The sequence below is a fragment of the Pelophylax lessonae genome (assembly GCF_965119305.1).
Source record: "Pelophylax lessonae genome assembly, chromosome: 2".
NCBI lineage: Eukaryota > Metazoa > Chordata > Amphibia > Anura > Ranidae > Pelophylax > Pelophylax lessonae.
The window spans coordinates 452985293-453012813 of NC_138769.1; the positions used below are offsets into that span (position 1 = coordinate 452985293).

The window sequence follows — 27521 nt, forward strand, 5'->3', positions numbered from 1 at the left end:
ATGTATTCCAATGAGTCTAGTTTATATCACTGCAGCATTTTCATGTGTGTGTAAGAAAAAAAAAAAAAGTATAGCATGCTGTATTTTACACAGCAGAAAAAAAACCATGTAAACACACACAACAAATGCGTATGAACACTTGCAAATTCACCATGAACATGTGCAAACGTGTGTGTGTGTGTGAAGCTTCAATTTGGCTAATAGAGTTAAATAGATAAAAAACATTATTTAAAAAACACAGCAAACTCATTGTAAATGCACTAAAAATGTGCATGCAGAAATGCAGTGATCGCAGAGATTGGGTAATGAACCCTAAAGCAGTTGAAACAATGAAAACTCGATCTAGTTTGCTTTAGGTTACTAATCTCTGCCTTATTAAATTGGTACTAGTATTTTTACCTTAACATTAAGGCATTCCCTACATTAGGATACAAATGCTCCGCTAACTCTTTGTTTAACACCCCCGCCCCCCAAACATTTAGCTGGTCTTCTCTCCATCCAGCGCTGTCCCAGTTGCAACTCTCCTCCCTTAACTTACTGGTCTTACAGAAGGCACAGGCAGCAGGGAGAGCCATTGGCTCGTGCTACTGTCAGTCAAATCCTGTGAAGAGGGATCTGGGGGCGTGGATGAGCCGCGCTGCGTGTCTGTGGAGGCACACACAGCCTGGCTCAGGAGTGTGCCCGCCCCAGGTGCCCCCTTCAGCGCACGACTTGCTGAGGGGGCACCCACATAAACCAGGAGCAGACAGCATCAGCAGGGAGGTAGGCCACCACTCTGCAATATCCTTGCACAAAGCAGGTAAGTACAACATATTTTTTATTTTTAAAGTTTATTATCTCTTCTCACCAAACACTCCCGGCCCAATGTCACATACCAGGGATACATTTATGAATGCCCCCTCATTAAAGCCACTTTGTGCAGCACTCAGTCCCCTCGTGCGGTTGTGTCACTGACAGCTCATGCCACCACTGATGATTGGGAACCAATCAAAGTGGTTCCAAAACCTGTGATTACACTCAGCTATGACAGTGATCACACGCAGACTGGAGCCTTCGGCATATAGATGAATACTGCCACCCTCAGGCCACATGTCTAATGGCTAGTATTACAGTGGATATAAAAAGTCTACACATCCCTGTTAAAATGTCAGGTTTCTGTGATGTAAAAAAATGAAACAAATATAAATAATTTCAGAACTTTTTCCACCTTTAATGTGACCTATAAACTCTACAACTCAATTGAAAAACAAACTGAAATCTTTTAGGGGGGAGAAGTAAAGATAACAATTTTTAAAAATGTGGTTGCGTAAGTGTACACACCCTCTTATAACTGGGGCTGTAGCTGTGTTCAGAATTAATCAATCATATTCAAACTCATGTTAAATATGAGTTTGAAATAAAGTTTAGCTGTTCTAGTAGGTCTTTCCTGTCGTTTTCTTAGTCGCATCCTACGGCAAAAGCATCAGAGGGATCTCACTGTTAAAAAGTATCAGTCAGGAGAAGGGTACAAAAGAATTTCCAAGGCATTAGATTTACAATAGGACACAGTGAAGACAGCCATCATCAAGTGGAGAAAATATGGCAGAACAGTGACATTACCAAGAACTGGACGTACCTCCAAAATTAATGAAAAGATGAGAAGAAAACTGGTCAGGGAGGCTGCTAAGAGGCCTACAGCAACATTAAAGGGGCTGCAGGAATATCTGGCAAGTACTGGCCGTGTGGTACATGTGACAACAATCTCCCATATTCTTCATATGTCTGGACTATGGGGTGGAGTGGCAAGAAGGAAGCCTTTTCTTATGAAGAAAAACATCCAAGCCTGGCTAGATTTTGCAAAAACACATCCGAAGTCTCCCAGAAGCGCGTGGGGAAAATGTGTTATGATCTGATAAAACCAAGGTTGAACTTTTTGGCCATAATTCCAAAAACAACACTGCACATCACCATACCCACAGTGAAGCATGGTGGTGGCAGCATCATGCTTTGGGTCTGTTTTTCTTCAGCTGGAACAGGGGCCTTAGTCAAGGTAGAGGAAATTATGAACAGTTCCAAATACCAGTCAATATGGCACAAAACCTTCAGGCTTCTGCTAGAAAGCTGAACATGAAGAGGAACTTCATATTTCAGCATGACAACGACACAAAGCATACATCCAAATCAGCAAAGGAATGGCTTCACCAGAAGAAGAATCAAGTTTTGGAATGGCCCAGCCAGAGCCCAGACGTGAATCTGATTAAAAAACTGTGGGAAGAGGGCAGTGCACAGGAGATTTCCTCGCAATCTGACAGATTTGAAGTGTTTTTGTAAAGAAGAGTGGGCAAATATTTCCAAGTCAAGATGTGCCATGCTGATAGACTCATACCCAAAAAGACTGAGTGCTGTAATAAAATCAAAAGGTGCTTCATCAAAGTATTAGTTTAGGGGTGTGCACACTTATGCAACCATATTATTTTAGTTTTTTATTTTTACTTCCATCCCCCTAAAAGATTTCAGTTTGTTGTTTTACTGAGTTGCACAGTTTATAGGTCACATTAAAGGGGGAAAAAGTTTTGAAATTATGTATCTTTGTCTCATTTTTTACATCACAGAAACCTGACAGGGGTGTGTATCCACTGTATATTTATCATATTTCAATATTTAAATTTTTATATATATATATATATATATATATACACAGTGCCTAGTGAAAGTATTCGGCCCCCTTGAACTTTGCGACCTTTTGCCACATTTCAGGCTTCAAACATAAAGATATAAAACTGTAATTTTTTGTGAAGAATCAACAGCAAGTGGGACACAATCATGAAGTGGAACGAAATTTATTGGATATTTCAAACTTTTTTAACAAATAAAAAACTGAAAAAATTGGGCGTGCAAAATTATTCACCCCCTTAAGTTAATACTTTGTAGCGCCACCTTTTGATGCGGTTACAGCTGTTAGTCGCTTGGGGTATGTCTCTATCAGTTTGGCACATCGAGAGACTGAAAATTTTGCCCATTCCTCCTTGCAAAACAGCTCGACCTCAGTGAGGTTGGATGGAGAGCGTTCGTGAACAGCAGTTTTCCGTTCTTTCCACAGATTCTCAATTGGATTCAGGTCTGGACTTTGACTTGGCCATTCTAACACCTGGATATGCTTATTTGTGAATCATTCCATTGTAGATTTTGCTTTATGTTTTGGATCATTGTCTTGTTGGAAGACAAATCTCTGTCCCAGTCTCAGGTCTTTTGCAGACTCCATCAAGTTTTCTTTCAGAATGGTCCTGTATTTGGCTCCATCCATCTTCCCATCAATTTTAACCATCTTCCCTGTCCCTGCTGAAGAAAAGCAGGCCCAAACCATGATGCTGCCACCACCATGTTTGACAGTGGGGATGGTGTGTTCAGGGTGATGAGCTGTGTTGCTTTTACGCCAAACATAACATTTTGCATTGTTGCCAAAAAGTTCGATTTTGGTTTCATCTGACCAGAGCACCTTCTTCCACATGTTTGGTGTGTCTCCCAGGTGGCTTGTGGCAAACTTTAAACAACACTTTTTATGGATATCTTTAAGAAATGGCTTTCTTCTTGCCACTCTTCCATAAAGGCCAGCAGATTTGTGCAGTATACGACTGATTATTGTCCTATGGACAGAGTCTCCCACCTCAGCTGTAGATCTCTGCAGTTCATCCAGAGTGATCATGGACCTCTTGGCTGTATCTCTGATCAGTCTTCTCCATGAGCTGAAAGTTTAGAGGGACGGCCAGGTCTCCGTAGATTTGCAGTGGTCTGATACTCCCTTCCATGTCAATATTATCGCTTGCACAGTGCTCCTTGGGATGTTTAAAGCTTGGCAAATCGTTTTGTATCCAAATCCGGCTTTAAACTTCTCCACAACAGTATCTCGGACCTGCCTGGTGTGTTCCTTGTTCTTCATGATGCTCTCTGCGCTTTAAACGGACCTCTGAGACTATCACAGTGCAGGTACATTTATATGGAGACTTGATTACAAACAGGTGGATTCTATTTATCATCATTAGTCATTTAGGTCAACATTGGATCATTCAGAGATCCTCACTGAACTTCTGGAGAAAGTTTGCTGCACTGAAAGTAAAGGAGCTGAATAATTTTGCGCTCCCAATTTTTCAGTTTTTTATTTGTTAACAAAGTTTGAAATATCCAATAAATTTCGTTCCACTTCATGATTGTGTACCACTTGTTGTTGATTCTTCAAAAAAAATTACAGTTTTATATCTTTTTGTTTGAAGCCTGAAATGTGGCAAAAGGTTGCAAAGTTCAAGGGGGCTGAATACTTTCGCAAGGCACTGTGTAATATATAAATATCTCCTTGTATGCATTTGTCTACCTTTTTTAAAAAGCTTTTTGCATGGATCAAAATATTTTTTTCAACTGTAAAATGTCTTTCACAGCCACACTTGGTAATCCCAACAATATTCCTACTACTGGTGCCTCACTTCAAACTGGCAGTCAAGATGGGGAACATATTTCAGGTGAGTACCGCCACTTTCTGTATTTTTATGCATATGGTTAAATTAATTCAACTTGACTCAACTCCTGCAGTGTATTTTCTGTGCATTGTACTGTACATACTGGCGCAGAACTAATAAAGCATATCCAAAACATTTTGCCTCTTTCACATGGGCGGGTCGGGCGGGTCGACCGGGTCCGTCTGTCAGTTTTTCACCCGCCGACATCCCATCCTATCCTCTAGAAACAGACGGTTGGGGATCAGTTCCCCATCTGTTCAGCGGATCGGATGACAGTCAGAAGGAAACTGACAGGTGGACCTGATCGCCCATAGAGGAAAGCGTGTGTGTCCGTGTCTGCTCTGTATCAGCGAAGTGGACACGGCCCTGTCATCCACCTGCTCAGTGCTGAGCAGGTGGATCCTGCCAGTGTGAAAGGGGCCTTATAATTTCAGTCTGATAGAAAGAAAGTTTTAGAACCCCTTGTCAAGTGTTCCCAGTGGGGAGATTCACCCTCAGTTTGTCCCAGTGAGCATTGTCAATTTGATAGAAACTGATGGGAAATAGAAATTTTACAGTAGTCACCAAAACAGGAGGTGAGGGAAATATTGTAGTGGGGACAAGTGTTTTATAAAAGGGGGGTTCATTTCCTTCCTTCATAAAATGAGAAGAGAGCCAGTTTAGATTTATAAAAGTAATTTCTTTCGGTCAATGGATTGTTACTTTTAAACGTACCTGTTAAAGTGACAGGGTCCATGCAAAGAGGCCTCCCCAACCCACTCACTCATCTTTCCCAGTGCTACCCTTCCGCTCCTTCCTCTTTTGGGTATGGGGCAGCATGTGGCCACATTCCCTGTAACAGTGCTCCAGTTTAGCAGCCAATCAGTAGGACTGAGCAATGTTGCATAACATTACTGCTTTGCATAGGTAATAACAGAGTGATTTTAGTGCCAGCTGTGATAGCGGAAGGAGTGATGACAAGGTTAGTATAGGGCCAGAGGGAAGCAAGGTGACAGTGGGGTTAATTTACTAGAGGAATAAAGCATTTTCACCTAGCTTAGTGCTGGTGTTAGTCATCTGATTTTCACCTAGCTTGGCGCTGTTCTGATTCCAATCACCAAATCACGTTAAAAGCAAAAATCATTTTTTTTTTTTTAATTTTCCTTTTATATAGGACTGGATATTTGCAAAATTTGTTTTCCCTTGGCTTCACACCATTCAGCTAATTTGCAAACACTCTATCCCTTTAGTAAATCAAGCTGAGTGTCTAACAAAGGACAAATATGGTTATGTTTGGTGTATGGGAAAACAAAAATCAGCTCACTAGAACTGTCATGCGTACCTTAGAATCTGGGTGATTAAAATAAAATCACATTTGATTGACCAGCAGCAGCAACTTTCTGCTAATGTGTTTATAACTGGTCTAAAGGCCCGTACACACAATAAGAAAATTGGAAGTAAAATTTTGTACGATGAATGATTGGCCGATTATCTGATCATTAGAATAGTGCTTTTGTAAGCCAACAATCGTAAGTGAACACAACGTCCAATTTTCGTTTAAAGCGGTTGTATACCCGGCTTTGTTATTTTTACCTACAGGTTAGCCTATAATAAGGCTTACCTGTAGGTAAAATAAATATCACCTAAACGTGTACCGTTTAGGAGATATTCACCCTGCATGCAGCCGCTGACATCAGCGGCGCATGCTCTCTGAAGATCCAGCGTATTGTGCCGAAACTTCAGAGTTGCTTGCCGGAACTGAGGGCTCCTGTGCGCGTGTGTGTGTGTGTATATATATATATATATATATATATATATATATATATATATATATATATATATGTATATATATGTCTGGCTCCGTATGTGAAACTGTTGAGATAATGTATAAGCCACATGTGAAGTGCGTTTTTTCTCAATGAGTGGGACAACTCATAGGCTTGCATAGAGAACATGCACAGAATTTAATATGTAATGAGTAAATATGGCTGCCCCATGTAGGGACAGTTTTTAAATCCTTAACGCATATTGTTCAAATTGATAAGTTCAAAGAAATTTTACTTATTTTACATCTTTATCTAAAAACTACTAACCTTCCCTATAACAAATATTTTGTTCATTTTCTTATCATTGGTTATCTGTATATATTTCCAAAGCTTTACCTTGAGTTTTGGTAAAATTTGTAACCTTTCTTGCTTTATAAAAACATTCCGCTAATATCTTTAATGACCAGGTTTTTTTTTTTTTAAAGGAATAATTGCATCTGAACACCTGGCAAAAACAGATCTGCAAAGGGTAAACTCTTACAAGGATAAGATTTACTCTGTTTCCAGAAAAACTGGTGTGGACCCAGGTATAATTGGAGCAATCATGTCACGTGAATCACGTGCTGGCAATGCTTTGGACGTCAATCACGAGGGTGATGGTGGCAATGCTGTTGGCCTGATGCAGGTAATCAAATGTTTCCATTAACAGAAAAATGAATAAGCAGCACACTGGAAATGCTGATGAAATATAATTTATTATAATAAGAATACAGACAAGTATGCACAATATATAAACTATAGTGAATTTTTACACATTACACTTGCATATAATTGAAATACACACACCAGTTAAAGCTGTAGGAACTGAATATAGAAAAGTGAAGATATTAAGGTGCTATTAACATTAACGTTTTTCTAGACTTCTACCTTAGCCTAACATATAACCTAAATGGCCATTTAACCACTTAAGCCCCGGAAGATTTTACCCCCTTCCTGACCAGGGCCTATTTTGCGATTTGGCACTGCGTGACTTTAACGGACAATTGCGCGGTCGTGCGACGCTGTACCTAAACGAATTGGCATCCTTTTTTTTCCCACAAACAGAGCTTTCTTTTGGTGGTATTTGATCACCTGTGCGATTTTTTGATCATGCGCTATAAACAAAAAAAGAGCGTAAATTTTGCAAAAAAACAATATTTTTCACATTTTTTTATATGAAATTCCCCAAAAAAATGTAAAAATCAAAATCAAATGTTTGGTAAAAAAAATTGCAAAAAGCGTATTTTGATTGGTTTGCGCAAAAGTTATTGCGTTTACTAACAAAGAGAAAGATTATTGTCATTTTTGTTGTTTTTTGTTTAACGCATAATGGCGGCGATCTGCGATTTATTTTGTGGGACTGCGACATTGGGGCGGACAAATCGGACCCTTGACTGTAATTTTTGACACTTTTGGGGTTACCAGTGACATTACTACAGTAATCAGTGCTATACACATGCACTGTTACTGTAAAAATGACACTGGCAGTGAAGGGGTTAACTTTTTTTGAGAGGGAGAGGTTAAGTGTGTCCCTAGGGCCGCGTTTCTAACTGTGATTGGCTGTGGCTTGATGTGTAAGAACAGTGATCAACGGTCCTACATAGCAGAACCGTATGATCACCATTCTTACACAGGGGAGAATGACAGGCGGCTTTGTTTACACTAGCCGTCTGCCTTTCTCCCGCTGTAACGGACGATTGCGAGTGCCCGGCAGACATCGGGTCAGCCGGGCAAACGCGCGGGGGGGGTCCATGACCGAGCGGGAGCGCGCATCCGTTGGCGCGCGCTCGCTCCCCAGAGCCTCACAGGCTAGCGACGTAGATCTACGTCGCTTTGCCTGTGAGGGGCTGACTGCCGACGTAAATAGTCGTTAGGCAGTCGGCAAGTGGTTAAGGCCCAAAAATTGTCATCACATGTTTAAGACCTTTGGTACAAAAAAATTGCTACTTGGCAACATGAGATGCATGTGCTTCCCGCTATTAAATGCACACATATGTGTAATATGCCTATTGCACACGTTCCTGGAAATGTCAAGATGTAAGCGGGTGCTGTTGCAATCGCCAGCTGGAAACTGGTACCATAAACCAAAGCATATATTGCCCGCACACCACGTATCTTTAAAGTACCGTCCAAACATTTACTTAGGTGATCACATCACAATGGTAAAGTGCAATGGTTTGGGGCTATGCCGGACCCCTTTGTCAGGCATGTGGTATCGCATGCCTGACAAAGGGGTTCTGCATGGCCCGAAGGATCCTGGCGATATACACTGCTTGGCCAAAAAAAAAGTCACCACCTGGAATTAACTAAGCAACTAACTAAGCATGCAGTAACTATCCTATTGGAGGTCAGCTGACTACCTGAATATGCTGAATGACCAAGTTATTCCATCAATGGATTTTTTCTTCCCTTATGGCATGGGCATAATCCAAGATGACAATGCCAGGATTCATCTGGCTCAAATTGTGAAAGAGGGGTTTGGGGAGCATGAGCTATCATTTTCACACATGGATTGGTCACCACGGAGTCCAGAACTTAACCACATTGAGAATCTTTGAGATGTGCTGGAGAAGACTTTGCACAGTGGTCCGCCTCTCCTATCATCAATACAAGATCTTGGTGAAAAATGAATGCAACAGTGCACCAAAATAAAACTTGTAACATTGAAGAAGCTTATCGAAACAATGCTACAGCGAATGCATGCCGTAATCAAAGCCAACAAAATATTAGAGTGTGAACTTTTTTATTTTTTTGGGCCAGGCAGTGTATATTCTTTGAATACACACATCACTGAATCACAAAGGTTAACCAATATCATCCAAGCGTATGTGAAATTATCCAACAGGAGCAAGCAACATGGCCTGCATAACTGCCCCATCTATGTGCACTGCAAAAGTCAGTGGGGCACAACTTGAATTGCAATTGCAACTAAATTGCAAACAAAAAAAGAAATCCTTAGTATGATAAGGCCATTCATTGCATAAAAGGAACAAAGACCTATATTCAAGATTCAGTGAATGCGGGTATTCACATAGGCAACAAAGGAGAGCAAAACCAAGAGCTGCTAGCTGTGATAGAGATATACTCCTTCAAAAAAATAAACGTAAAAAAAAAAGAGATTAAATAGAGGCTCTAACCCAAATTAGACTTATTACCCAGTTTGGCACACAGTGGGAGGAAGTATGGAAAATCCTATTGAATCACTGGGGTATCCTACAAAATAAATATGAACATAGCTAAATATGTAGGTAGGACCCCTATTATGGTTGCCCGGAGGGCCAGAAACATAGGAGATATGTTGACCCACTCGGAATACATAAAAACTCCAGATAGCAATTGGCTATCAGAGTATCCCAGAACCAAGGGGATGTACCCCTGCGGTAAATGTCAAATGTGTCCATTTGTGGACCGGACGACTTCCTTTATGGATGCAGAAAATGAAAAAGCTTTTTCATAAAGAACCTCATTAACTGCTACTTCGAAGGTGATTTATATGCTCACCTGCCCATGCGATAAGTTCTATATTGGTAAAACCAAGATGCAGTTACGCATTAGGATTGGTGAACATATGAGAGAGATGGAGAACAATGTGGAGGAACCCCTTGCTAGGCACTTTCAAAGAGTTCATGGGGCAGCATAGAGGGCATGAAGGTCAAGGGTATCTATGCCCTCGGTCAAAATCACCTCTCCCGGGTGACAGCCTAAGTCCTGTTGAGGAAAGGAAAAATGGTGGATATATAGGCTTAAATACATTCCCCTTGGTCTAAATACAGAATTAAACCTCCAGGTATTTCTGGAGGAGTAAAATGGGAAAAAGATCAATCTGTCATTATGACGGATTCACAACTCCTTTAGAAATGTCAATGGAGATATCAGTGGGACAAATCTGAGGGATCCATCTCAAATAGTTCTATCATCCGATTTCTAGAATCCCCTTTGGATAGTTAACAGTAAAAAGCAACATTCACTCCCTGTATAAAATGTAAACACAGAGAATGGAAGTGACTGGATTGATTGAACACCATGAATGAGTGGTTGTATGTCCAGTCTATACAGAAAAGGCTTTGAGGCAATATCACTTTAAAAAAACAAAGGGCGGCCCCTTCCTCGGAATGAATGCTATTTTAGGCGAGCAAGGAAGAGGACACGCTATCCTGAAGAAGCTACGCAAGCACGTAGCGAAACGCATTAACGTCACTCACGCGTCATGGACTGTGTCAGTGGAAGCCCGAGCTGATTCACTGCATTGTGCGAAGGAGCGCACATTGGATTTCCTTGCTGGGACCAATAAAAGTAGTTTGGCAGACCAATAGAAGGCGGCGAATATTACTAAGGATTGGTCTCTTACCGTCACAGACCCTCCATAAAAAGCACGGTGTCTTTATTGCACCAAGGTGATCATTCACCACTGATGGTCTGGGTGAGCCTGTGCTGATGGATCGTTAGTAACACTTTATGTTTACAACTCTGGACTTACCCCGGCTCGGGTTTGGGTGTGGTAAGATTCACCTATTCGCCAACAAGATAGCCTTCACTATCTAATTACTTGTTCTTTGTGTCTACCACACTTTCAAGCTACATCCTAGGATGCTGCATTCCCAGTTTTTTTACAACCTCTCCCTCGCTCTTTATATGCAGAGTACATCATATCAGCGTGTTGTTTTGAGCATGTTATTAATCAAGTGAGATGGCTCGCAATGAACTTCAATATGGCTCCTAAGGAACTGACTTTCACAGATGAACTTTTATACAATGAATGGCCTTATCACACTAAGGATCGGGCACTACTTATCAGCCATCTACGTTAGGCCACCACTGGGCTTAGTGCAATTTACAGTCGGCTTAGATACGAGAGATACTGTATTTATCCCCCCGCAACTTGTATAGGGCTACTCTGTGACTGCTACATTTCATATACCGCACTGCATCCGGACGCCATATAGTGACTTTTTTGTGTTTTTAGTTTTTGTTTCATGTTTACCGTCTGTTTTGTGTGATTGTTACACACTGTGTGACTGGGTGACTGTTATTTATGAATAATGTGGTTTTTCACCTAAGCTATTACTATCACTGTACAGGCTTTTTTTTAATATATATATTTTTGCAATAAATATGTGCACTTTAACCATCACTACCTGTCTAACTTGCCTATCCTTAACCACTTTTTTGTACCTCAGGAGGGCTATACCTTCAAGAAGTGTACAAACCTTTTTGTTTTTTATATACCTCCTGATGGTGCCATCTGCTGTCTGGAGTCATGTTGCCCTCTGCTACTAGAGTCTATTTTATCATCCAAGCTCTCGTTAGCTCCATTAAGTGTGGCTAGTTCCTCTGCCCTCAACTGAGTTTTTTTTTACAGTCATGCAGGACTCTATGGCCCAGGTCTGTCATGGCCTCTGTTCACCAGAGAGGCTTTCTGGCTTTCGTGGACATGTGGAAACATACCTGCATGCCTCCATCTTCCCAGTGCATCAGTGTTTTCTACATTTTTCTGTGGGGCCCCTACACTACCAGTGTTAGGTTCTTCAACCTAGCATCTGCATCTTAGGTTTTCACCAAGAAATTAGATATTTGCACTGGAATTGACTAATTTGGAGTATCTGAATCTAGTCCTGGACACATTTCAAGCCAGTGTACTTGTTACACATGAGAAACCTCCAGACTTTAGTCAAATCCTCTGACTAAATTTTTGCAGGAGTCTTGACCTTGATGGAAGCCTCCTTTGAAACAGTCCTATGTGCCCAGTTTTACTCCAGGCCTTTTTTCCACAATATTTTGAGACCAATCAAGTCCCTGGAAAGACTAATTTGTTTGGAACTGAGGACCAGGTTGTCCCTGGTTAGATAGTACAGGCATCTTGCTATAGAATCAGATGTCCTTCCCTTCTGTCTTTTGGAAGATTTTCTTAGTAAATGCCAGCCTGTCAGGCTGAGGAGGAGTCCCGGGCACCCTGTTGATGCAGGGGACGTCTGGAACTTTGATAGATTGTGATGATGTGAATCCTGTCCTCCCTGCAGCTGGTTCTGGACAAGTGCTTGGCTCTCAACAGTACAAAGAGCCAGGTTTCTGCTACTTCCATCTTGTTTCAGTGATCGCAACAGCATCAGGCAACATGAAAAAACCACCAAGGGCATATAGATGCATTGATATATTGCACTCTTTCAGTAAAAACAAAGTATCCACTTGCTGTTAAAATGGAGATCGGCATCAGGAAGTGCAGGAGGCCACTAAGCATCCATGCACTCTTGTGTTTTCTTTCATGTACCCTCTTTGTTTCCCTGCAACTCTGTGGGATCTGAAACCAGTTCACTTTGTGCTTTAGAAACCACCGCTAGAACCCCTTAAAGAGATATTCCTCTATTTTGTGCTTACTCACAAGGTGGTATTCCTTGTAGCAGTCGCCTCTGCGAGGTGAGTATTTGAACTTGCAGCTTTATCCTGAATGGAATCCTTTCTGGTTTACTAGGAACAGGGTGGTGATAAGGCCCAAACTTGCTCCTTGCCTAAAGTATTGTCTAGATGTGATTTGGTTTGTGAGTTTTTAGCCTCTGCTTCCTTCACTGATTCCATTTTAGTAATCCTGGATAGACCCTGTAAGAATGCACAGGCTTCTCGTTCCATTTATCTCTAGGTGACTCAGGCAGACCATCGCCCATGCCTATAATCTCAAGGATCTGGTTCCACTCTTACTTGTTGAGGTGCATTCTAATAGATCTGTGAGCGCACATTATTTTTAACTATTTGCAGTTACCTTCAGATGATTGGCTAAAGGTGCATCCACTATAATCCCGTCCCACTCTAACTAGCCTCAGTTTTTTTTCTTTTTTTGCTAGTTTGCCACTGAGCTGCCTAAAGGTATATACCTGGTCTCTCTTTGGACATACTGGCGCACTCACCTTCCCCCAGTAAAAAAGATGGCTGATGTTTCTGCAGATAAACCTTCTACTCTTCCTTTTGTCCCTCCTTAAGCTTCCAGCTCCAAGTCGAAGTCTGAAACACACTTTCACTGGAAGACTTGGACCTCCAAGCCAGCCACATCTGGCTCTAAGTCCTCTTCCCAGGGTGGGGGGATGTCTGTCAGCCTTTCCGGCCTTCTGGTCCCAAATTATCTCAGATAATTGGGTCCAGAATGCCATTTCCAGGGGATAGAAACTGGCATTTTGTCAAATTTATCTGACTGGTCTCAGTATTTAGTAGAAGCCCCCTTTTGATCTAATACAGCCAGGAGTCTTTTTGGGAAAGATGCAACAAGTCTTTCACACCTGGATTTGGGAATCCTCTGCCATTCCTCCTTGCAGATCCTCTCCAGTTCTGTCAGGTTGGATGGTAAACGTTGGTGGACAGCCATTTTTAGGTCTCTCCAGAGATGTTCAATTGGGTTTAAGTCAGGGCTCTGGCTGGGCCATTCAAGAACAGTCACGGAGTTGTTGTGAAGCCACTCCTTCGTTATTTTAGCTGTGTGCTTAGGGTCATTGTCTTGTTGGAAGGTAAACCTTCGGCCCAGTCTGAGGTCCAGAGCACTCTGGAGAAGGTTTTTGTCCAGGATATCCCTGTACTTGGCCGCATTCATCTTTCCCTCGATTGCAACCAGTCGTCCTGTCCCTGCAGCTGAAAAACACCCCCACAGCATGATGCTGCCACCACCATGCTTCACTGTTGGGACTGTATTGGACAGGTGATGAGCAGTGCCTGGTTTTCTCCACACATACCGCTTAGAATTAAGGCCAAAAAGTTCTATTTTGGTCTCATCAGACCAGAGAATCTTATTTCTCACCATCTTGGAGTCCTTCAGGTGTTTTTTAGCAAACTCCATGCGGGCTTTCATGTGTCTTACACTGAGGAGAGGCTTCCGTCGGGCCACTCTGCCATAAAGCCCCGACTGGTGGAGGGCTGCAGTGATGGTTGACTTTCTACAACTTTCTCCCAACTCCTGACTGCATCTCTGGAGCTCAGCCACAGTGATCTTTGGGTTCTTCTTTACCTCTCTCACCAAGGCTCTTCTCCCCTTCTCCCCCGATAGCTCAGTTTGGCCGGACGGCCAGCTCTAGGAAGGGTTCTGGTCATCCCAAACGTCTTCCATTTGAGGATTATGGAGGCCACTGTGCTCTTAGGAACCTTAAGTGCAGCAGAAATCTTTTTGTAACCTTGGCCAGATCTGTGCCTTGCCACAATTCTGTCTCTGAGCTCTTCAGGCAGTTCCTTTGACCTCATGATTCTCATTTGTTCTGACATGCATTGTGATCTGGAAGGTCTTATATAGACAGGTGTGTGGCTTTCCTAATCAAGTCCAATCAGTATAATCAAACACAGCTGGACCCAAATGAAGGTGTAGAACCATCTCAAGGATGATCAGAAGAAATGGAAAGCACCTGAGTTAAATATATGAGTGTCACAGCAAAGGGTCTGAATACTTAGGACCATGTGATATTTCAGTTTTTCTTTTTTAATAAATCTGCAACAATGTCAACAATTCTGTGTTTTTCTGTCAGTATGGGGTGCTATGTGTACATTCATGAGGAAGAAGAATGAACTTAAATGATTTTAGCAAATGGCTGCAATATAACAAAGAGTGAAAAATTTAAGGGGGTCTGAATACTTTCCGTACCCACTGTATATCACTTACAATGTATGCAGAGTTTTACATCTATATTGTATATTCACATCCATCCCTTGCCTTAAGGAGCTTACAATATAAGATCCCTACCTAACATTCACATACTAGGGCAAATCTAGACCAGAGCCAAATAACCTATTTAGCATGTTTTTAGAGTGTGGGAGGAAACTGGAGCGTCCGGTGGAAAATCAGAGTCCCAAGAAAAAAATGCAAACTCCAGGCAGGTAGTCCCATGGTTGGTATTTGAACTGTTGACCCTAGTGCTGCCAGGCAGAACAGCAAACCACTGCTAGAATGGTTCTGGTTCTCCAGGTACTCAGGAATGCTAGCCACTTCTGAGTACCTGGACCTGACATTAGATATGGCCCTGACCAAGATCTTTCTGCCCCAAGAAAAGCTTCTGTCAATGTGCTATTGTGCCCAGGCCCTTTTGGCTCACGGTCAAGGGCCTGATTGTAGCCTAATTTGAAGCAGCAACATATGCCCAGTTTAACCCCAGACAATTTCAACTCAACAGTCTGACAGTATGGGACAAACAGACTCTGTCCATGGACCACCTCATGCGCTGGACCTCCAAGGCCAGACTCTGTGGAGTGGTGCATTTTACAACCTGAAGTCAGGCATGCTCATTTCCCCAAAAACATGGAAAATTCCCACAAAGACAGATGCTAGCGTATCTAGCTGAGAAGGAGCCCTGGATGCCCTCTTGATGAGGGGATTGGTCACTAAAGTAAGTTATCTTCCCATCAACATTCTGGAACTCGGCCATAGCCTACATCAGTGTTTCTCAACTCCGGTCCTCAGGGCACACTAACAGGCCAGGTTTGCAAGAAAACTGAAATAAATCACAGGTGACATAATTTGCTGCTCAGTGATTGCAGTATTCTAGTCTGCATCTTCCCAAGGTAATACTCTGGCCTGTTAGTGTGCCCAGAGGACCGGAGTTGAGATACACTGGCCTACATTATCTATCAAGAAGGCTCCAGAAGTCACATCTCTGAAAAAAAGCATAATTTATCCTCTTTTGGGAAGAAAAAAAACATTCCGGCCCTGTCCACCTCCTAGTGTGGAAAATAGGCATGCAGACATTCTTAGCAGTCTGTGGCTGAATCCATGGGAATGGGCTTTCCACTCAGAGGAGCCAGAAGTTCCAAGCCCTATGCTGCCGGTAGGGGACACCAGATGTGCATCTTCTGTTGAAAGCCAGGGACTGGTTGGATTTGGTCATCCCTACTCTCTTAACAGCTAGGACGTGAACTTCTTGCAAATAGAATACTTTCGCAATGCACTGTATTTGCAAGTGCTAGCATTACAATGATCAGGTAAAATGTAAAGCTAACATGGATTGCCTTATCTCTCCCTTTTTTTTTTTTTTCCAAATCAAATAACATTTAATCAATGTTTACCATGGTTAACAAACCACTTACAAAAGTAACTATGGGCGGCACAGTGGTGTAGTGGTTAGCACTTTCACATTCCACCACGACACTACATGCCTGGAGTTTGCATGTTCTCCCTGTGCCTGTGTGGGTTTTTGTCCAGGTACTCCGGTTTCCTCCCACACTCCAAAGACATGCTGGTAGGTTAATTGGATCCTTTATAAAATTGGCCCTACTATGTATGTATGAATGTGAGTTAGGTACCTTAGATTTTACACTCCTTGAGGGCAGGGACTGATGTGAATGTGTAATGTATATGTAAAGCGCTGCGTAAATTTACAGCGCTATACAAGTACCTGAAATAATAATAAGTCTATCTTTGTGGCTGGAAGTCCTATTTTGCATGGGGCGAGACAAGAACATTTTAGTGGGACAGATCGTGCCCTACCTCCAACCTGGTCTAGATCAGCATTTGGCCTTAAGCACAACTAAGGGGAAAATATCAGTCTTGGATGTTCTCTTTCAGAGACCATTGGCCTCTCATTTGTTGAAGCCTTTGTGTAGAGCATTGAACACATTTCTTCCACTGTACATTCCCCTGGGACTCCATGAGACCTCAATCTGGCTCTTTCTGCCCTTTCAAACCGATGAGGGATATTCACTTATCTGACTTCCCTCACAAGGTAGTCTGTTTAGTTACTCACCTCACACAAAGGTTCTCTGTTAGCCACCTGAGTAAAAGATGGGTATATATAGCTGGGGATTTCAAACAGGGCGCCACTTCCCTCCAGCTGAGGGGCGGTACGGACGCCCAGGACACGCTACCTTGGATACCATTGCTACCCCAGCCCTACAAATCGTAAGTTATCATCCAACAATGCTATATTTTGCATTGTTGGATGTACTCTTTCCTTAAGTGCTTAAACGCCTGTTTCCCAAGGCTCACTAGCACAACTTTCTTTACCAGGGAACAACCGGAATTCCTGACCAGGGCCCCCCTGCTGTTTGAATCCGGAACTTCCTCAAATGTAAGTTTCAATATGCCCACACAGTGGTCCAATTAAAGCAATTATATATCACCGTCAACACTATCTACAATCTGTTTCATAATGCAGGCTGAATTAAAGAAAGAACATACCTTCCACAGGCCCTCTAATTTACATTGGACCATTAAACTGAGACCTCTATCACTGGTCAAAATTAACTGTAAGTGACAAGCACTATTTACTATAGTGGTGTAAAGCAAAGTTAAACCATTTTTTTGACCCAATATGTCACATTTTCAGGCCAATCAGAAGGGCATTCCTCTTCCTCATATACATCAAGCATTTTCTACGCTATGTAAGTCTGCTCAATATAATTTCTCCTTATCCACATCAAAGTTGTTTGGCACCACCATCACCGCCTCAATTATATTTTCACAGATAGCAAATCCTCTATAAATCCTGTGTGATTAGCTTTGGGAAAGCAGTGGGAATACTAAAGCCTGGGATGTGACTGTCCAATCACATGTACGTGCATATTTCTTTATTCACTATTTTTACAAATAGTGTTATATTATATTCCTTAATATATACTCACTATATTTTTTCAGATATGGTGAACTCTCCCCCCCTCCTTGATAAAGGCAATATACCAAATAATAATGCCGAAACGCGTTGGAAGTTTGTAAAGACACTCTCTCTCAACAAGCTCATATGCATGGGCATTAAGCAGACAGAGTTCTTAAAGTCACCATTCACATTGTCACCTCTTCATTACTACTTCACTCCTTCACATGGGTCTATAACCCATTGGCACTAACTGTGTTATATTGTTTGTACAATTATTATGCTATCAATACATAATTTTTAAATAAATTGTATATAAAACACACTATCTGACTGAGCCCATAAAGTCCCACCTTCTTTGACCTGAGGCACCAAATCTTGTTCTACTCTGTTAGCCACCTAATCCTGTAAAATGCCTTTCCAAGTATTACACAAGGTTAAAGAGGAGCGCCACCCAAAAGGGGAAGTTCCGCTTTAAGTACGTTTTCCCACCCGCATTTGGCATGTCATTTTTTTTGGGGGGGGGGGGGGGGCGGGTACCTAGTTTTTACAGGTACCTGCTCCTACTTCTGCTTGGATTACCTAGGTGATCCGAGTGGAAGTTCTCCTCTCCTCCTCCCTGCAGTCTTCTGGGAAACATCACATGTCCCAAAAGACTGCCGGACCATTCAGAAGGCACAGTGGGCACCTGGCTGTGAAGCCGCAAGTTGGGTGAGCACATCGCTGGATCGTGCGACAGGTGAGTGCGTCTTGGCACAAAACAGCCTGGAGCTCTGCTTTAAGGTTGTTCAAGAACCAAAAGCCTTTTTTCCCCTATGGTGACTTCCTCCTTCCACTTCAACCAGGACACCAACCTTCCCTCCTTGTCCTGTTCTGTAACATCATCCTAAGAAATTTTGTTCCACTATCTGTTAGTTGCATGCACTGCGAGAGTCTACCTCTCAGCTACAGCCTCTTTTAGGCAATCAAATACCCTCTTTGTACTTCCCGAGGGTACCTGCAGGGGGCTCCCTGCTTCCCGCTCCACCATTACTAAGTAGATTAGCAAATCCTCATTGGACCCTATGGTCTAAAATCTAAAAAAGTTCTTTCCTTTGCTATTAAGGTACACTTTAACAGATTCATCAGTACTTTGTGGACTTTTCTGCATCAGGCATCTATTTCTTAGATTTTCAAGCCTGCCACCAAGAATTCGGTTCAAACGTTTGTCAAGTTTTACATGTTGGATGTTTAGGCTATCTCTGATGCCAGTTTTGGATATAAGGTGCTACAAGCTGCTCTTTGAGTCTGTCCAGCCCTTCTTGATCCGTCTTGTCAGGTGGGCCTGTTTGTTTGCTGTGTTTCTAACCCCTCAGTTAAGCTGCTTTTACAAATCGGTCATGGGGGGGGGTTAGGAAGCCTGTGAGAGCAAAGGCTAAGGTAAGTATTTCTGCCTGTTCCCTTCCTCATAGTCAAGACTAGCTTTTAGATCTCGCATTGCTGGGGATGCAATGTATATAGTATTAGAGGTTTTTTTTTTTTTTTCAATTTTTATTAAAGCTTTTCATTTATAAAAAGGAAATTAGAAGATACAGTTACTACAGTATGTGCATAACAAACAGATTACAATCATAGCACATAAAGACCATATTAGGTAGTGTTGGCAATGGATAAAACAAAGGGGGAAAAAAAACTGCCTCAGCGGAGGCCATTAGTATAGACAATAAAAAGCATATGGTAACAACTTATAATGCACAGCATGCAAATATATATCAAGTCAAGAAAAAAGGGCTCCATGCTATGACTTCAAAGCAGTATATTTTTTTAATACTGACTGGAGTTGAGCTGTAATAATACAATTGTTGGCATCTCTGCTTTAGTGCTTTTTTTTTCTTTCCTCCTACCAGTGAGCACATATTATTTTCATTATACTTAATGATTTGCGCAACTTTTTCTGAAATGTATAATGCGAAATTTGGGTATGCAGGCTTGATGATCAAAAATAATTCTCTGATCATGAAGACGTATTTCATTATGATCTCATAACATTTTGAATATTTAGGGGCTGGTTCATGTCAAGAGCGCTTGTGTAGCTAGGCAACTGCAAAGTGCTTTAAGTCTGCATACTTCTAAGCTCCTTCACAGGTTTTTTAAAGCTGCATAAGGATTTCTATGCATTCCTATCGCCTTCTAGGGGCAGAAAAACTATTTTGACACAAATGCCCTAAAACATACAGCATGCATTACACTGTGTTTGAGAAGACTCTCCTTAAGGCCCCTTTCACACTTGTGCGACCAAAAGTTGCATGATTTTGACTGGATTTGAAACCATGCCTGCGTAATGTTGAGGTCTATGGACCTCAAAACGCACCAAAGTCAGACCAAAGTAGTGCAGCGACTACTTTGAAGTCACACAGATATGAACGGTACTCATTGACAATCATGGAATATGACTTGACATGAGACTTTGTAGTCCCAAGTCGCAGGACAAGTCGAACAAATTTGAAAGGGGCCTAAAGCGGTGATAAACCCAAAAGCAAACAGTTATTATATTGCTAGTACGTCTAACACTCTCCTCCCCCCAAACTAAAAATGTTGCGGTCGGCTGTGCCCCCTGTGCACATTCATCCAGGACACTCTAATTCAGGTTGTATATTACTGGTCAAAATCACCAGATGAAAAGTGGGGGGGGGGGGGGGAACCTAAAAAAAGAAAAAACGTAATACAAATACATCTATTTTGGGTTTAATGCTGCTTTATGTAGACTTTTATAAAAAAATACAGAATAGTATTTATTCGCCAATGTGCTGCAACTTAATGTGGTATTATTAAATGTAGGTACTTTTTAAAGCTCAACTAACGAATTATATGATTTTCTTAAAACCAGATCGACAAAAGATGGCATACTCCACAAGGAGCGTGGAACAGTGAAGAGCATATTTTACAGGCCACAAAAATACTGGTTGACATGATTGCAGCAATCAAGAAAAAATTTCCAACCTGGTCAAAGGAGTATGTTATGAAAGGTAATCCATCCCCATTAACAAATGTGTAATCCATGGAGGTGCAAATGCTCAAATATCCAGCAAATTGTATGTATAAAATGATTAGATATCTTAAATAAAAATTGTCGCATTAAATATGAGGGCTGTCGTGCTTAATGAAAGCATGTTCCCTCCTTTATCTTTCCTAATTGTCAAGTCCCTAATCTCTAGCAGAGAAATATCTTGTTATTGTAAAATGGAAAAATTAAAAAAAAGTGTGCTTGAAGGTTAACTTGTTAGCAAAAGGTTAATTTTAATGTCCCCTCCTTTGCCTCACCATTAAGCCATAAGAATTAAAAAAAGACCCCTTCCAGCCCTCAGTTCTGCGAAAGCTCTGAGCAAGTCAGGGCTTATACAGAGGTTCCTTTCTATCAGCAGTGGAAAGGAAGAAAAGGTGAGATTATAGGGTTGAGTTACTGAAGACAAATAGACACTTTTTGCCACATTCTCTAAGCTTTGAGGAACATTCTCTTGTAAAGTGCAATTTCCCCTGCCAAGTGAACAGCCTATTTGCCTTTTTGTAGGCACATGAGATTTTTTTTTTTTTTTTAAACCATTATTGGCCAATTTGTATACAATAACTTTTTTTTTTTATTACAGGTGCTCTTGCAGCTTACAACATGGGTCCAGACAGCGTTACCAGTTTTGAAGGAGTTGACAATCGTACAACTGGGGGGGACTACTCGAATGATGTAGTTGCGCGGGCAAGGTTTTACAAAAAAAATGGATACTAAAAGTTTATGCTGTTACCATCCAACATTAATACTCCACAATACATAAACAAATTACATAAATAAATACATAAACCTAAAAGCAAACGTTGTGTTGTACTTTTCTTTATTAAAAATATCATTACATAAAAAAATACAGTAAGAACATTCTCAATATGAGAACACACAGGGTAAAGAGATATTTATATAATTCATGAGATTATAGAAAAGCTCTGTATGCATACTTTTACTTCCATATATGTATTAGGTGACAGAGTTGTAGGATATGGTAATCTGTGTTCCAATGTGACCAACTACACTACCAATGCTAATCATACACAGGCATGGGCATCCGCAGGTAGGGGCAAGGGGGGGCAAATGCCCCCCTCCCCCCTGGAATCTCAAGTTCCCCTTTCAAGTGATTGTTAAACCACTTTATACCATCCTGTCTGGTCTGTTTAATAATCCTAAGTGCCCCTGTGTGTCTGAGTATGTGTCTTAAAAAATAAGCCATTCTTTACCAATTTTCAGAAGGTCGAGTACCGCTCATGTGACCTGTCGGCTCTCTCCTCTCCCGTCTGACAGCTGCCTCAGCAGGTGGGGCCGAGGATTCTTCACTGATGTCAGTCGGGAGGGGAGGGGGAGAGGAGGAGAGAGGCGGTGGGCCACATGAGCGACGAGTCACGCTCTGAAAACTTGTAAAGAATGACTTATTTTTATAAAACACAGACACAGGGGGTACGCAGGATGACGGAGGCACGTAAACTGACAACAGTGTCAGGGCTCAGCCACCATGGTATACCGTGGTCAGTTTACAGAGGGGAGGACATAGCCAGGCAGGATCAGCCAGGTATTATAGGTGATAGAAGGGGCCAAATTACACAGCAAAGCACTGGGCTGTATAACATGATTTAACCACTTAAGCCCCGGAAGATTTTACCCCCTTCCTGACCAGGGCCTATTTTGTGATTCGGCACTGTGTGACTTTAACGGACAATTGCGCGGTCGTGCGACGCTGTACCAAAACAAATTTGACGTCCTTTTTTTCCACAAATAGAGCTTTCTTTTGGTGCTATTTGATCACCTGTGCGATTTTTTGATCATGCGCTATAAACAAAAAAAAGCGTAAATTTTGCAAAAATAACAATATTTTTCACATTTTTGTTATATAAAATTCCCCCAAAAAAATTTAAAAATCAAAATTTTTTAACATTTTAGGCAATTTGTTTTATGCTACATATGTTTGGTGAAAAAAAAAAATCGCAAAAAGCATATTTTGATTGGTTTGCACAAAAGTTATTGCGTTTACTAACCAAGGGAAAGATTTTTGAAATTTTTTTTTTTTTTTAACGAGTAATGGCGGCGATCTGCGTTTTTTTTTTTTGCGGGACTGAGACATTGCGGCGGACTGATCGGACCCTTGACTGACATTTTTGACACTTTTGGGGGTACCAGTGACATTACTACAGTAATCAGTGCTATACATATGCACTGTTACTGTAAAAATGACACTGGCAGTGAAGGGGTTAACTTTTGTTTTTGAGAGGGAGGGGTTAAGTGTGTCCCTAGGGGCGTGCTTCTAACTGTGATTGGATGTGGCTTGAGGTGTAAGAACAGTGATCAACGGTCCTACATAGCAGAACCGTATGATCACTATTCCTACACTGGAGAATGACAGGCGGCTTTGTTTACATTAGCCGCCTGCCTTTCTCCTGCTGTAACGGACAATCGCGAGTGCCCGGCGGACATCGGGTCCGCCGGGCACACGCGCGGTGGGGGTCCGTGAGCAAGCGGGAGCGCGCCTCCGGCGGCGCGCGCTCGCTCCTTAGAGCCTCACAGGCTAGAGACGTAGTACTACGTCGCTTTGCCTGTGAGGGGCTGACTGCCAACGTAAATAGTCGTTAGGCAGTCGGCAAGTGGTTAAGGTAACAGGATAATTTTTTTTTTTTTTATGTTAGAGGCTTTATAAATACTGTAAATTCTGCTGTTTGCTCTTTAAAAATAAATACTCAAAATAAGTATAATGACATTGTTGAAAAGGGGCGGAACATGGGTGACCTTAAAATGTTGCCCCCCCCTGAAAAAAGTTCTGCGGACGCCCATGTACACAGGCCAGTTTCCAGATAAATGTAACTAGCTGTCAATCACAGAAATGAGTGAACAGGTCAAGGCAACATACTACCAAGAGTTTCTTTCAAAGTCCTAAAACAATCAATGCTATGGATGGCAGGTTACCTTGATCTATGCCATCAACAGCCAGTGGCTACATATAGCTGTGTGTACGGGTAGCATAAGACTGGATACTCAATGACTCTTTGTTCTACCACGCATTTCACAGAATTACTACAGTGTATTTTTGGCACTTTTTAAGCAGCTAGTAAGCATTTAGAAAGGAGTCTGAAAGCATCTTAAATGCTAATTACATAATGAGAAAATAGAACACAGTCAAGAAGCAATAGTGAACCACCTCTAAATGTTTAACTGCTTCTTAACCATTTACACTGTGATAAATCGGAGCTGATGGCAATGGCAGGCTGTGAGAAGCATACCGGATCATCATCATTCAAACCTGTGCAGTGAGCAGCTGGCAAGCTTCTCAGATACATGCTGAACACTTATGAACACCATCTACTAGCAGCAAGTCTTTGGGCTAATTTCCACACACAATTTTTGATCATTCAAACGGAGAAATTAAATAGTCACTGACAAATCCGAACTCCAATAAAAAAAAAAAAATTGATTCAGGATTTACATTTTATGCTTCAGATATATTCTGCCTTACTCTTACCTGTGCACAATAAAGCTTCTCCTTCTTTCCATCATGTTAATGGTATCCAAAATGTAAAGTGTATACTACCCCAAAATTTCACATTCCTTCTGTGTCATGTACTTGCTTGAAAAAGTATTCTGTTTACTTTGCTTTTCTTAATTTTGTATGAATTACCTGGTGATCCTGCCAGTCCCCAGCTTGCCTATTTCAAACTGACCATAGCAGGCATGGAAGTACATCCATTCCAGCATGGTCAGTTTTCTTCTTTGCATTCTACCTGCGCACAGCCTGCCTGTACTCCAATGGTCAGACTAATGCTGACACGCCCTCCTGCACAGGTAAAGGGCCGTACACACTTGACGAAAATCGGACGAAATATCCTCCGATTTTTCTATGCCTTCTCAGCGTTCATTACCGTTTTTAGTCGACAGTGCATAAATGTTCACAAAATTTCTCGTCCGATTTTCTTTTTTGGCACATTTGTTCCTAGACTTCCGGGTTGTCAGCAACTTCAGATCATGCGCGGTCTTTCGCATTCGATTTTTCACGGACGTACTGCATACACATTAAACGAAAATCGGTCGTCTGGGGACGGACGAAAAAAATTTGTGTTTGTCCCTCCGTTTTTTTTAGTTGAAAAAGTCGGCATCGGCTGCTGAAAGTTGTGTACACACTAGGTGAAAATCGGACGATTTCACATCGGGCGGGAATTTTCGGCAGATTTTCTACTAGTGTGTACCCCGCATAAGTACCTCTGTTTGTTTCTTTGCCTCCTGCTGACATGCCGCCTTGCAGTCTTCACCTCTCTAAGCCCCTTATGTAGCTGAGAACAGAGGCCATGTGATCACTTATACATACACACATTATAAAATACTTTTTTTTTTTTTTTTTTTTTAACTAAAAAAAAAAGCCATTGGATCAGAACAGAAGCAAGCAATGTGCAGTTCCATATAGACAGAGTCAGCAGTGGCATGCTACCTATTTATATTGCAGGTTTCCTTTGGTGAGTGTCTGTAGGAAATATGTGACATTTCTGCACCCTCAGTCATAAAAATAAAAGGGGCAGGAGTAATATTACAGAATGGGCTCTCTCATCCTGTAAGCCATCTCCCAGTGCTAGAATGAAATTCCCTTGATTGTCCCACACTACTCCCTCTCCCTTGTAGAGTCCTGTTATGGAGAAAATGTTGGAGGTGACTATCCGCCTGTAGTTTTGGCTATTTGTTCAGTTAACAATGCATAGTGTACAATATTTAAAGGTTTTTATGTACTGATTTTCTGCTGCGTGTGGCAAATAGTTCTAAATGTAATAAGGTATGACATCACAAGTAGTGAAGATACAGTGTGGCATCTGTGTATACATAAGACCAATTATTTCTAGCAGTCCTACAACATCATAGGTAGGGATGATTTTGTTACAGTAGACGAGTCATGGCTTCCCGACAACAGAATATCCATTAAATCATGAGTGTTACTCGTTTTTTATATCTCCAAGTTATTTTTTATGATGTACTCTGTTGCACACACTTCTAATTGCACCTCTAAACATTTCCCCAAAATCCTGCATTAAAGCTTCTAGTAGCTTGACCCCTGACTAGGATTATAGTAGTAAGCAGTTTTAAAATGCATGGAGATACAACACAAATATATCATGTATATGTGCTCCAATAACAGTCCACATCAGCAATATGAATGTGTTGCAAATATTACAACACTGGCACATATATAGATTATATGGGACTTTAGACAGACCCATTTTATGCTACCTAAAATTCCTTCAGTTTATTACCCTTATTAGCATTTATCTCCTTGGTAGGCAATAATGAAGATAATGTTTATTCATTTTTTTAAAGCTCAGCGTGGTGTCACCCTCCCTGGTTTCTAGGGATAAGATTTCTGATGTTTAAGGGACAATGGTTATTCCCACAGATGTTGAGTGCAAATGGTAGGATTTTTCTGCAGTTTAGAAAACCAACTGCCTGATATAGATACAAAACGAAATGGTAAGTTATCATTTAACAGAATTTGCAACAATTATATGCTACTATATGCTGGGAAAGTACAAAAAGGAAGTGCTTTATATTTGATCTCAAACACGTCACTTCATGAAGTGTATAAAGTAAAGCACAAGAACACATGCGAAGTAAGAAAAGCTGTGTTTGCATGCTTCCATATAACATCATATAAATTACTTCTTATCAACAAACACAATTTTATAAATAAAATATAAAGGCATAAAACACAGGTATGGTTTCCCTGATAAAACAGCTTACGTTGAAGGAATGTTCAGTGTACTAATACAGCAACAGAAGCAGCAACATGACAATTGTTGGTTCTTCCAACATGGATATTTTTTGTGCCCAAATTCACACCTCCACCTTCGATGGTTCCTGGATTCCATTTCAGGACTGAAAAACAAGGCATACCAAACTTTCCCTCCGCTCCAAAGCTACTTAGAACACCTCTTTAAAATGACTCCATCGTACAGACTTTAGTCATGTTTTTCTTGTGTGATTGTTGTGGAAAATATCGACTGATGTTTCATAGCAGGGCCGCAAATCGTAGTCACAGGAGCCAATAGAAAAACGACTCTATAAATACATGGCAAACAGCAGACTTTTTATTTTGATATATAGTCAACTATGGTAAATAAATTATACACCATGACATGATAAAAGGTAAAACTGGAAGATCCAAACTTGAATACACATACATCAGCCAAAAATGAAATAATAGGAAAATATGCAATATTTCGTTGTTAAAAAAAACTCAATGGGACTAAGATTAAAGGTTAAGAGGTAAAACAATGTTCAGCATGTATGAAACAGGCATTCCATCCTGATCAACTGCTTACATGATAGTAAATCATCACATCTAAAGCCTAGCTGTCTTAATAAATTCCAAGAGCTGGAAGTCAACATCCAAATAAACAGATCTTTACTCAAGTGTAAAAAAAAAATCTACAATTCATAGTACCTTGTTTCTACATAGGCTATTTATACTTGCATTAAAAAGAAGAAAAAAAAAAAAAAACAAAACAATGACATCGCCAATAACAAGCATATAATTGGATAAAAGTCTCAAAAAAGGTCTGCCATAAATGATGTAAGGTGACATTTTCATAGTAATATTGTGAAGCCTAAGGGTGTTTATAAGGATCACCCAACACTTACCCTAAGTGCCGGTTCACACTACGTCGCCCCG

The 27521-nt window shown here is 41.2% G+C and overlaps 2 protein-coding genes across 2 annotated transcripts in view; one reads left to right on the plus strand and one right to left on the minus strand.

The window, feature by feature from the left end:
* Nucleotides 1-4396: 4396 nt before the first annotated feature.
* On the plus strand, nt 4397-21602 carry LOC309545447 (lysozyme g-like; the record flags this gene model as incomplete). Its single annotated transcript, XM_082244650.1, has 4 exons — nt 4397-4490; nt 6718-6917; nt 20681-20819; nt 21438-21602. The coding sequence occupies 4 exons, from the start codon at nt 4397-4399 to the stop codon at nt 21569-21571; spliced, it is 567 nt and encodes a 188-aa protein (XP_082100776.1). The 3' UTR covers nt 21572-21602.
* Nucleotides 21603-26321: 4719 nt separating this feature from the next.
* Nucleotides 26322-27521, minus strand: part of MITD1 (microtubule interacting and trafficking domain containing 1) — a 236909-nt gene continuing 235709 nt past the window's right edge. The window contains exon 36 of the mRNA XM_082246937.1: nt 26322-26908. Coding sequence (XP_082103063.1) covers nt 26813-26908 — 96 coding nt within the window. The 3' untranslated portion in view covers nt 26322-26812. The remainder of the gene's footprint in view (nt 26909-27521) is intronic.